The 12,216-nt window shown below is 52.4% G+C and overlaps 1 protein-coding gene across 2 annotated transcripts; it reads left to right on the forward strand.

The window, feature by feature from the left end:
- The first annotated feature begins 273 nt into the window (after positions 1 to 273).
- Positions 274 to 10,552, forward strand: SERPINA11 (serpin family A member 11). 2 transcript variants are annotated; one of them, XM_079126002.1, is made up of 6 exons: positions 274 to 386; positions 1,138 to 1,409; positions 3,632 to 4,277; positions 5,428 to 5,701; positions 8,435 to 8,582; positions 10,232 to 10,552. In XM_079126002.1, the coding sequence occupies exons 3-6, from the start codon at positions 3,635 to 3,637 to the stop codon at positions 10,433 to 10,435; spliced, it is 1,269 nt and encodes a 422-aa protein (XP_078982128.1). In that variant the 5' UTR covers positions 274 to 386; positions 1,138 to 1,409; positions 3,632 to 3,634; the 3' UTR covers positions 10,436 to 10,552. The 2 variants fall into 2 exon arrangements, with proteins under 2 accessions (XP_078982128.1, XP_078982129.1); XM_079126003.1 differs by lacking the exon at positions 1,138 to 1,409 and having other exon boundaries at positions 304 to 386.
- Positions 10,553 to 12,216: the final 1,664 nt, after the last annotated feature.

Consider the following 12,216-nt stretch of genomic DNA (forward strand, 5'->3'; position numbering starts at 1 on the left):
TATGGGGCTTTCGGTAGAGCAGGAGGGACAATCTTTCTCTCTTTACTGAATTTCTCTCCAGCCCTCTGCCGACCTCCCTCTGTGTGATCCTTCTTCACACTGTCAGGTAAATAAATACCAGAGGGTTTGGTGTGGGGCAGAGGCTTGGCCTCGGCTCTGTCCTCCTCTCCCATCTGTAATGCAGGATGCCATGTCTGAAGGACAGGCAACCAGGACGCGTGCTTTTGACAGAAGATCCCCGCCCAGTTGCTGTGCTTGTCTTCACACTAATTCCAGGAATTGATCTGGCAAATATTGACTAGGCTGCTGAGGTCTCCAAACACACTTTCCCGTGGCAGGAGGACGTGCGGGCTGAGGACCGGGGCCTGGCTCAGTGATTAGGCTCTGTGAGTACTGGGCTTCTGCTGGAAACCAAGGCAGGCGGCCGCCTCCTCTCTGTCCCCCTCCCTCTCTCTAGTTCTGTTTCTCCATCTCTGGCTTTAGAGGTAAGGGTGGGAGAAGTGAGTCCCCTCATGCTAAAATGGAATAAACACTGTTTCTGGGTCATCCAAGTTAGAATTTCAGGTTTTCAATCACCTTTGGCATCCAAGACTTTGGAGAGAGGAACTCTGACTATTCCTGGCAGACAGACAAGAACACAGAGCAGCTCAAACCACAGCAGAAGACAAAACTTACTAGAAATCTTGTGATGGGAAAATAGGCGTGCTTAGAAGCCCTGGTCTGGACATGAGTCTTCCTCCTGCCTCTTACCAAGTGTGTGTCCCTGTGTGGACAACAGGATCAGAATCCCTGTGTCTTAGGGTTCTCAGAAGGATCGCACCGAACACAAAGCAGGTGCCACCTGCATTTGGGCAGGACCATTCTTCATTGCACATGACCCTTCTGGGCAGTTCAAAGCTTCCATGTGCTGGGTCTCACCCACTGAGTGCCGGCAGCACCCCTCTTCCTGTGGTGGGGATGACCTGAAATACCGCCCACCCCCACCTCCCAACACCCTCCTCCCAGATTTACAAACACCTCTGTCTGAAAACCGTGATACAACGTACCTAATATCCCCAGCCCTCTAATGAACACTTAAAAAATGGAATGTTATAATTAACCGAGAGGGTTCTCCATTTTCTTCTGGGATCTTTCTAGAAAAGGAGTTATGAAATGAATGGGAGATCATTGCGCTGCACCACGGTGGACAGGAAGAAGACCCCTACCTTGTTCTTTCTGTGGTCGGTACGCTCTATGTTGTAAGTCACGTGAGCCTTAAACTGCCCTGCCCAGGAGGCGGAGCTCATCACCTGCATTTTGCAAAAGGCGGCACAGTGTGACTGCGGTTCCTCGGCACTGCTTCCCAGTGAGTTACTGCAGAGCCTCGGGTCCCACCCAGGCCCCAGCTACAGTTCAGTCCTCGCTGGGAGGTAGGTGGCTTTTTTTGCAGGTCTGGGAGTCCTGGGTGACGTAGGGCAGAAAATGGTGCCAAGTTCAAAGGATAAAAAGGATCAATGAGAAATGGTTTGGGCTGGGGATTTAGCTCAGTTGGTAGAGTGCTTGCCTTGCAAACATGAGGCCCTGGGTTCAATCCTCAGCACCGCAAAAAAAAAAAAAAAAAAAAAAAAAATGGAAACAGTTTGATCACTGCTGGGTTTCTTATTTTTACCCGGGGACAGACCAATTTTTGATTTGTTCTGCATCTTACAAATATCCCAAAACAAGGAAAATCTGAAATGTACAGGAAATGACATTGAGCCACCCCCACTGAGCTGTGCTGGAGGAGGGAGGGAGGACCTGGCCTTGGAAAAGTGCCCATTACACTTTGACCAGCAGACGTATTTCAACATCACAGAGGAGACAAGACAATATCCACGCCTCCCGGCAGCTGGCCTTTGAATACTGGTCAGGCAGAGTGTTCAGGACACCAGGGGCTAAAGCCACCTGCAACACTGCCCTCCCCAGCACTGCCTCCGCAGCTGTAATTGATCCAGAGGTCATTAGTTTGGACAAGCAGTATTAAAGGTGCTGATTAAGATGCCAGTGTTTTAAGGACATGCTGCCACAGGCATCAGAGGGTCAGAATTTGGTCCCCATTGAAGGACAAATGGAAAGGTTGGTTTCAAGTGGAGCGTGAAGACATGAAGGTCTGAAGGATCCAGGGGTCTGTGCTTGGGCAGGGGCGCCTGAAAGGGAAAGGAAGGTTTTAGGCACAATGCAACACAGTGCCCTGCACATCCTGCCGGGAAGCCAGGGGTCTCCCTGTTCCTTACCCCTTAGAGGAGGACCAGAGTTTCTTCTAGCACATCTTATAACTTAAAAGAGAGTCCAGGAGGCATGGTATTAGTCTGCAGGGCTGCTTTAATAAGATGTTAAAGTGATGCATTTAAATAAGAGAAGCTTTTGGCTGGCAGCTCTGGAAGCTGAAGTCCAAGATCAAGGGGTGGGTAGAGCAGACTCGCCTGAGACCATTCGGAACAACCTTCCCAGGCCTCTCCCCTGGCTCCTGGTGGTTTCTGATGATCTTTGGCTTTGCTCAGTTGTAGGACATCACCTGCTGCCTGTCTTCATCTCTACGCAGGCTTCTTCCTGTGTCTCTGCCCAAAGCTCTCCCTTTATAAGGACCCCGGTCATACCGAATTAAGAGCCTACTCTAATGACCTCATCTTAACAAAGTATACCTGTGATGATCCTATTTTCAAACAAGATCACCTTCAGGGGTGATCCTAGCAGCTGGGGTTCCATTCATAAATGTGGAGCAGACACAATTCTAGCCATGACAAGTGGTTCCTAAACCTCCACATCAATCGAGGACTGAAGCTTCAGTCACTGTTTGTGACATCTGTCCCTTCAGACAGCAGCAGCTTGATGGAGAAGTGGAGACAGGTCCATCTCTCCCTCCTCTCCTCCCAGGGCCCGTCCGTCCTGTGGCTTTGCCCTTGCCCATGGGCCACCTCTCATCTGCCCCGTCCGGAGGATGATCAAGGGGTCCAGTCCAGCTAAGGAAGGACCAAGGGAGCACCGGCAGCCCCTCTTCCCCATAGGGCCTAGTGAAGCTGTGCACATCATCCTCTTCCTTCCAGATGATGGAATTACAGTTCATGGCTGTGCCTCGGTGCGAGGGAGGCCCAGGGGCACCCACGGCATCTCTTCTCCGTTTATAACGGCAAATACCTTTGCTCATTTAGTTAGTGCAGACCACTCCAACCGGACCCTGAATCTATGAAGTCGAAATTGGGGTTCTTGTTCTTTTCCTTTTCCCCACTAGACACTTGACACCTGATGTATTTCTCAGATCAGATAGATCCTTGAGAGAAAATGGAAAGAAGGAAGTGAGGAAGGGAGAAGGAAAGAGGGAGGGCAGGTGGAGAAGATGGAAGGGAGAGATGGAGGGTGGGGAGGAGGAGGCGCTGTGGAAGCTTTGATTATAGGCTGGATTCCTTTACTCCACACACTCTGTCAACGTGGTAGAAGGCTGCTGGTCTTCCCAAGCCCAGGAGGACTCTGGTCATCTGGCACCTTGTCCTCTGCAGGGTGCCCATGGCACCCTGTGGGATACAGTTTGAATGGTGGGGTTTATTGGTAAGCAATGGGGAAAGGAGGAGTTATTTATAAAGAAGAGGGATTGACATGTTCGCCATCTTGCTTTCAGAGGATGGGGCCGGCTAGGCTGTGGCTGCTGGGAGCTGGGATCCTGGTCTCTGTCCACTGTCAGCCCTTCCCTGCCCATGGAGATAAGAGTCTGGGGGCTCATCAGCCCCCCAGCCATCAGCTCTCAGAACCAGCCCCCGCCTACCACAAAGTCGCGCCCACCATTACCAGCTTTGCTTTGCGCCTATACAAGCAGCTGGCGGCAGGCACCCCAGGAAACATCCTCTTCTCCCCGGTGAGCCTCGCCAGCACCCTGGCCCTGCTCTCTCTTGGGGCTCAAGCTGACACCGCAACTCAGATCCTGGAGGGCCTGGGCTTCAACCTCACAGAGACCCCAGAGGCCGATGTCCACCGGGGCTTCCGGAGCCTCCTCCGCACCCTTGACCTGCCCAGCCCCAAACTTGAACTAAGAGTAGGAAGCTCCTTGTTCCTAGACAGGCAGCTCAAGCCTCAGCAGCACTTTCTGGACAGCATCAAGGAGCTGTACGGCGCGCTTGCTCTTTCTGCCAACTTCTCAGATCCTGCTACCACCGGGCGGCAGATCAATGACTACGTGAGGAAGCAGACGTACGGGCACATCACAGACTGCCTGCAGCAGTTCAGCCGCGACACGCTGGTGGTTCTCCTGAACCACATCTTCTTCAAAGGTGAGAGCTTGCTCAGACACAATGACTGCCACCTCCTCTGCGGGTAGACACTGTCACCGCAGAGGTGACTAGCACATTCTTTGCCAGGCTCTGGGGATGCTGTTAGCCTCTTGGGAAAATCTGTGAATGACAGTTTTCCTACCCTTGTGAAGCTCATGTCCCACGTGGGTTGGAGATCAGTAGAGACAACAGAACCCAGAGGGACGGTAATGCTCCTGTGTGGGCGTAGGTGCCCTGCAGCTCTCAGAGGCAACTTACCTCCATCCAGACTTGGGGAAGTTACCCCCAAATGCAGGCATCTGAGTAGAGTAAGACCATGATCTCCAGACTCGTAACAGTAGCGTGACACGATTAAATCTGTTTTAAAAGATCAGTCTGGCTGGGCATGAAGGTGGGACCTGTCCCAGCTACTAGACTGAGAGAGGAGGATCATGGGGTGAAGGAGTTTGAGATCAGCAACAGATTAACAGATTTTTAAAAAAGGAGCAAGATGAGTCTGGATGCAATTTGGAAAAAGGTTTGGAAGGAGGTAAGGACGGAGGGAAAGGCACATTAGGCGTTTCTCAAAGTGCTCCAAATAAGCCTGATGGGAGCCTCCAAGAAACCTGTGGCTTTGGAAGTGGAATCTGCAGGACGTGGTCATTGCTTGAGTGTCTCTGTGGAAACTGGTTGTGTAGAGGCCACTGGGCAGAGAGTCGACTCAGTGCTTGGAAACAAGCTGAGCCGTGCATCAGAATCAGGCCCCTGATCTCAGTTCAGTTGCTTCGTGGCTTTGCAAATGGCATGTTTACAGAAACTGACAAGACTCAGTCTCCCCATCCCTCCTAGGGGGACAAGGATACTTGTTTCTTGCTAATCTTTGTGATGCTTTAGAGATGATGCTTGGCAGATGGGAATACCTCGTGGTCTCCAGAGCTGAAGTCCTCTGGAAGGAAGCACCATAGGCCCCTGGAGCACACGCTCGGTGGCCTGCCCTCATGGCTCAGCCCTGGCCGAGACTCTGGCCTCCTGGCTCTGTACCTGAGCTACTTCTTCACTTCACACTTACACACCCAAGAGAAGGTCATCAGGCCAGAGTGGCTCTGAGGACATCTACCCAGAGCATCTCTCTTGGGAGTGTGCTCATGGTGTTACTGTCCTGTGTCCTCAGCCAAATGGAAGCACCCTTTTGACCGCTACCAGACCCGGAGGCAGGAAAGCTTCTTCATGGATGACAGGACCTCCCTCCGCGTCCCCATGATGCAGCAGAGGGAGATGCACAGGTTCCTGTATGACCAGGAGGTGTCGTGCACCGTGCTGCAGATAGAGTACAGTGGCAATGCCCTGCTGCTTCTGGTGCTGCCGGACCCCGGGAAGATGAGGCAGGTGGAGGCCACTCTGCAGCCAGAGACCCTGAGGAAGTGGGCACAGCTCTTCCTACCCAGGTAGGTGCCACGTGGAAGGGTTTCAGCAGTCTTTGCTCAAGAGCTGGGACAGGTCTTTGTCAACGCCAGGCCCAAAAACCACATTCCAAGTTTATCTTGCCCTTCACTGACTCTGGGATCCTGGGCGTTGTTCTCTCCTCCTTGGGCCTTGGGTTTCCTCTGAGGAGTTGGCTCCTCCTGAATTGTGCTGCTCGGAGGATTAACTGAGTCAATACTTAGACTGATACCTGGAACGTAAGTGCTCTCCGGGTATGGACCGTTATCTGCCCCCCCACCACCGGGTATCCTGGCCCCAATCTCCTTTCTTCTGGCTTACTCATTCTTCATGTAAGTATTTAATACCACACAGTAGCAAAGTGTCACCAAAATGTCAGTTAAAGGACAATTATTAAGAACATCATCATATAAAGAAAATGTGGCATATATCCATAATGGAGTTGTATTTGGCCATAAAGAAGAACGAAACGACGGCATTTGCTGGCAAGTGGATGGAACCGGAGAACATCACGCTGAGTGAAACAAGCCAGACTCAGAAAGTTGAGGGTCAAATGATCTCTCTTGTGTGCAGAAGCTAAGAAATAAGGAATCGTGGAAAAAGGAATGTTGGGATAGAGGAAGGAAATCAAGGGGAGGAGGGAAAGTTGGGAAAGGAGAATCCCCTTCTATCTCCCTTGCTTTTTGATCTGTGGTTTTGTCATGGCAGCCTCAGTCTTTTCTGGTTTCCTTAGGTCCCCTTCCCTGGCCAGCCCCTTCTGGGGATGCATCTTCCGTTACGGAGTGATCTGGGATGAAATCTGGTCCTGAATTCTGGGTACTCTAGCTGCAGACAAACCTCCCCTAAACTAAACAGCTCCTGAAAGCCAGCTGTTGGCCCTCTGTGCCCTGGTAGACAGGGCCCAGTTGGCTGGTTCTCACTCCTAGGGATGATGGGGGCTGGGTGGAGGCATGGAAGGTTCCATCGTGTGTCTGGAGCCTGGGCTGGGCTGGCTGGAGAGGATCAGGGCTGGGCCAGCTTCTCTTCATGCCGTGTGTCCCCTAGGCTAGTCTGAGAGGAGCAGCTCAGGATGATTGACGTTGTATGGCAGCTCAGGGCTCAGAGGGAAGGGAACGCTACTACTCTCGGAAGGGTTGGGTCCCTTAGCAGTGCCCCTCCTGCCATATTGTACTGGTTTGAGAAGTCACGAAACCCACCCAGATTCAAGGGGAAGCCTATAAACACCATCTCTCAGTGGTAGCTCCACACCACCCAGGAGGCGCCAGCCTCCCTTTGTGCCACTGGGTCTCCTCTCAGAGCTCCGCCCACACGGAAGTATCAGAGATCGGGAAAGGGCATGTTGTATTTGGGCAGAAATTAAAGCATCAGATAAAAGAGGAAAAACCAGGACTTGAGGAATTCTCCCAACTGGTAAAGCTTCAGTCAGACCCAGACTCCAGCCCCACCGTCTGAGGCTCCCTCAGGGTGAGCCTGCCCCTTTTCCCCACTGCAGAAGGGAGTTTCATAGGGTCTTCTGGACTAAGTAGGTTTTCCCTCAAAAAGGGTTTGCTTTGACTTCTCCTCGTTTTGAACTTCAAAGGCCAAAACCAATCCAGTTGGTCTTTCAAACCTGCGTTCCTGTGTCAGAGAATTGCAGAATCATGGCAGTTATTTTCATGGGAACTTCAGGTTCTAGTGTTTTCCTCCATTTGGATGTGAGGAAGGTTGGCTTGCCTAGGGGACTACACTCCTTGGTATGCTGTTCATTGCTCATTGACATTTGCTGGACACCCACAGTGTCCACCCCACCAGAGCTCCTGCTGTAAAATTCTGCTCAACAACCCCTTCCACCCCTGCCCCTGCCCCCACCAGTGGCCTGAAGTTTGCCCACCCAAGATCTGCCTGTGAAAAATGTGTCAAAGCCAAGATGTCCTTCCACTTCAGCTAGTACCTGGATCTTCCCATGGCCACAAGCTCAACTGGCAATAATAATGATAAACCTAAATTTGATTCTCTAGAGGCTTAAGTTTCCAAATTAGTTATTAACTAGTCAAATATGTAGGTGCCCTGGCAATTGTCAACCAATACTTAAGAAAAAGAGTAATCCCAAGGAGAAGAGGACAGATTTACCGTGGGTTGAAACACTCTCCAGAGTTGGTCCCAGGAAGTGTGGCAATCTGATGGACAGGACAGCCCAGGTGCAGGAGCGAGTCATTCTGTTTATTTGTGACTGACATTTTACATACCTGCTCTGCCACCAGATCCTCAGAGCCGCCCCATTGAATGGCATCTCTGTGCCATTTCACAGATGGGAGATGGTGGTGGCCTGCACGAGGGGAGGGACAGGAGATGGAGTGAGGACATGGTTTGGGTGTTGGCTGCAGAAACTGCAGGTGAGCAAGATGTGGAGATGGGAGATGTGGACAGCCCTGTTCACACCACCGCTCTGTGGATTCCATTGGTTAAGTTGTTCAAAAACCTACTCTGAGCGTGGCAGCCAAAGAGCCTTCCACAAACGGGACTAAGAGAACAGGTGGCCACATCAGGAGCCCTCTCAGGTCCAACCCAAGCCGCCCCATGAGGCCTGCAGGGAGGGAGCTCTGGTTACAGGAGGTGGAGTCTCTGCCAGAGCAGATGTGTCCTGGGGGACAGTTCAGCCCCTCACTAGGAAACACTGGTCTCCCCTCAGCACAGTCTGCCAACTAACAGGCGAGGGCAGCATTTACAAGATGGTGCCATTTCTCTGGTTCTCTCTCCAGCCTGTTGGATTTGCACTTGCCCAGGTTTTCGATTTCTGCAGTGTATAACCTGGAAGAGATTCTTCCCCACATCGGGCTCACCAGCATATTCAGCTTGGAGGCAGACTTCTCAGGGATCACCGGGCAGCTCAACAAGACCATCTCCAGGGTAAGGCAGTGGATGTGTGTGGGTGTGGTGGGGCAAGGGCCTCACTTCTCATATTGTGGGAAATCAAGTTCCCCAGTCTTTTTCCTGTACAGGGTCTGCAAAACCACGATCTTACAGCTTCTTTTCACGGACAACTCCCTTCCCACCTCCCCTTCTCTTAGATCTGGATTCTTCATGCACAAATAAAGTGTTCTGAATAGAGCAGATGCTCACTGGAGATCATCCATGGGGCCAGAGTTTTCCCAAATGTGGGATAGCTTTGTTTTGATTCCTAGTATAGCCTCTTATTAGGGCAGCTCTGAGACTTTACCTGCCTTTGTTATAGCTATGGATAATAGTGGGACATAAGCAGAAGGTATATCACTCAGTTCTGTTGCAGTAACAAACAATCCCTACATCTCAGAGCCTGACTATACCAAAGGCTTATTACCTATTCATATTACACGTCCAAACCAGGTCACTGCTGTAAGCTACATATCTGCTTCCCATGACTGCTTTCTTCTAGGATGTAGGTGAAGGGAGAAGCCCCTGTTTGGGACACACCCTTCTCACAGAAGAGGGCGAAGCAAGATAAAATGTGCAGTGGCTCCTAACACTTTGCCCATGCCTGGCCTGTGTCATGACAGTGCACAGGCCATTTGCTCGAGTGAGTTCCCCTTTCAATGGGGAGGGGCCGTGTTCTGTATGACAGGTGGCCCCACGAGACACATGAAATGGACAAGGGTTGATAACAGGAGGGGAGAGCTGATATTTGGGAATAAGAATGGAAGATTTTGCTGGTGGGGAGACGGCCAAGGCCCCTCCCTGAGCTTTGATTAGGGACATAGAGTGGGTGTGTTTGCACATGTGTGCACCTGCGTGTGCATGTGGGTGTGCGTGTGCACCTGTGTTGTGTAGTAGGAGGGCAAAGAAGGAAAAGAAACAGCCGAATGTTTTAAAGAGCTTTTGCACAGTGCTTTAAATGCTAATTTGTCCTTTCCTAACATCAAGGCCATTTTTTTCCCCAACATCTTTTAAAGGCTCAGAATCCTTTTTTCCTGGCTGGGCAGGGTGGCGCACACCTGTAATCCCAGCGGCTTGGGAGGCCAAGGCAGAAGGATCATGATTTCAAAGCCAGCCTCAGCAAAAACAAGGCACTAAGCAACTCAGTGAAAGCCTGTCTCTAAATAAAATACAAAATAGGACTGGGGAGGTGGCTCAATCCCCGGTACCACAAAAAAAAAAAAAAAATCCTTTCCTCCTAGGAAGTTGTGTGAAATGAGGTTAGAAAAGAAGTTCCTCTGGTGGAAGCCATAGGGGGCTGGGTGTCTCTGAGCTTGTTTAGACCACCGAGGCAGGCTGGGCAAGCATCGCAAAGACAAGAAGGCTCATGAAGAACACTGGCCTCCATTCCAGGGCCCTGACTTTGCAGCCAGGATACATCCAGGCCACCCCAGTCCAGCTCAGACCCATTTGTCTTTCTGCCAGAGAGCGACAGCACAGGGCGTGAACCCTCAGGAGAGAGGAAATGAAGAAGGGAGGGAAGTGAGGTGAAGGCTGAGCTGCCTCCCCCAGGGCCTGAACAGGTGGCTCCGTCCCCATCTCCTCAACGCCCAGAGGCAGCCTCTGCCCTCCGAATCCCCTGACTTCGGGCTCTTCTCTCCTTCCAGGTGTCACACAAGGCAGTGGTGGACATGAATGAGAAAGGAACCGAGGCAGGGGCCGCCTCTGGCCTCCTCTCCCAGCCCCCGCCCCTGAACACGACCTGGGCCCCTCGCGCCCATTTCAACAGGCCCTTCCTGCTGCTGCTGTGGGAGGTGACCACCCAGAGTTTGCTCTTCCTGGGAAAAGTCGTGAACCCAGCTGCAGGGTGACTGGGGCGGGCGGTCAGGAGGGTTCTGTCTCCTGCCCAACAGGAAGGCAGCAACAGCCTGTACCGCGGGGTGCGGTGCGAGCAGACCAGCTCATGATGAGAAAAGATGCTAATAAAGTCGGCCTTGGGCATTGGGAGCACTGAGGGCCTGCTTAGGAGGGCGCCCAGCCCGCCAGCAGCTCTCACTGTGTGCTCTACCACCATCTCAGACCTGGAGTCAACTGTGGTTAGAAAGCTGAAACCGACGGCAGCTTTGATGTTCTGGCCTCCTAGGAGAGGCCCACTCACTGTTGCCGCCACCATGCCAGGTACTTTCCAAGTGACCTTTGGGTAAGGGTCACAATAAAAGGCACAGAGGACATCAGGACTCCCTTCGCAGTGGTTGGTCTGGGCTGTCAGCTAAGTGACGTGCTCTGAGCTGTCCCTGCTTAGGAGCTGGCTCACCTGGAGAGCAGGCTGGTCCTGGGGAGGGGCTCCCCGCCACATGCCACAAGGAGAAGGGGGCAGGGACAGGGCAGGGCAATCGTGGGGGGCATGGGGAGGCCGAATGCAGGCAGCAAGGCAACAACAGGAGCCCAGGCGCAGCCCCAAACCCAGGGACGTGCCAGGAGACGGGGGGCGGGGAGCATGGGAGCTGCATTGCACAGGGACAGCACGTCCACTAGAGATTGAAGGCCAGCCCCTCAGCATGCCCCTCGGGAGCATCCTTCTGAACCCAGTGGAGGAAGCAAGAAAGGGGTGTCACCTTGCCACCAGAGCTCTCCACGGTGTGAGGTGACCCTTAGCACTAAGGTGCACTCTGACCTCTTTTCTGGATCTTTCAGCATTGAAGAGAAATGTGTTTATTTTGTCTTTACTTACTGGGTGTTAGAAACCAGTGTGCTCGAAGACCGTAGAGGACAGGGATGCTACTGCAATCCCCAGCCCTGGCTCTCCAGTGGTGTCCCTGTGGTCATGTTTGAACAACATACGAGAGGAAAATGGAAGCCCAAGGTTTGTTATACTATGGATGTGGCTCTGAACCAAGATCATTTACAAAACCCTAGTCCATTGAGTCAGACTCCCCAAGGGATGCCTGAGACTAAAGGGGCTGTTTCCCCAGAGCCCCAACCCAAATTTTGGGTCTTTCCACTAAGATGATCTAAATAGGAAGCCAGGTGGGGGATGAAAGAAGGTGGGTGCAGACGTGAACAGAAAGCAGAGAGAGGCGTGTGTTTGCCCCGCCCCATGCTGAACGTGTGCAGTGGCCCAGGTAAGAAAGCAAGACGTCCCCTAGAGGCAGACAAGCGTGATCAGGGCAGCTCTGGCCGGCCCAACCCATCACTGCAGGATATAGAGGTGTCAGCGAGGGAGACAGTCGACCCCTCCCTGAGTGGGCACAGCCAGAGATGAGAACAGGACACATCCAGCTGGACCTCAGGTCTGCAGGTCGGCATCTCAGGCAAGGCTCCCAAGTCTGAGATCCAAATTCAGCTTGTGGGCTTCCAGTGGGAGTGTCTGTAAAGCATCCAGGTTACTAAACGACTCAATAACACCCCGAGAGCCGGTCCACCGACCTCGCACCGGAATCTCACGAGTCTTGTGGAGCTGTGTGCGCGAGGGGGTGTCTCTCAGAGTAATTGGAGACCTGAGATAGCAGGAAGCCGCAGTCCACCTTTGATCACAAACCTTTTTCTTAGAGAGGCCAGTGTGCCTGACAGATGCTGGTCCCACACCCACTGCCCATCACCAAAGGCTAGCCTGCCCCTTGCTGGTTGCAGAGGGTCCTTGACACGCCCTGGA

Source organism: Sciurus vulgaris, assembly GCF_902686455.1.
Source record: "Sciurus vulgaris genome assembly, chromosome: 2".
NCBI classification, from domain to species: domain Eukaryota; kingdom Metazoa; phylum Chordata; class Mammalia; order Rodentia; family Sciuridae; genus Sciurus; species Sciurus vulgaris.

Coding starts and splice junctions, on each gene's coding strand:
- SERPINA11 (XM_079126002.1), top strand. CDS start 3,635: ATGGGGCCGGCTAGGCTGTGGCTGCTGGGAGCTGGGATCCTGGTCTCT. Junction 4,278..5,427: donor GAACCACATCTTCTTCAAAG/GTGAGAGCTTGC, acceptor CTGTGTCCTCAG/CCAAATGGAAGCACCCTTTT. Junction 5,702..8,434: donor GCACAGCTCTTCCTACCCAG/GTAGGTGCCACG, acceptor TTCTCTCTCCAG/CCTGTTGGATTTGCACTTGC.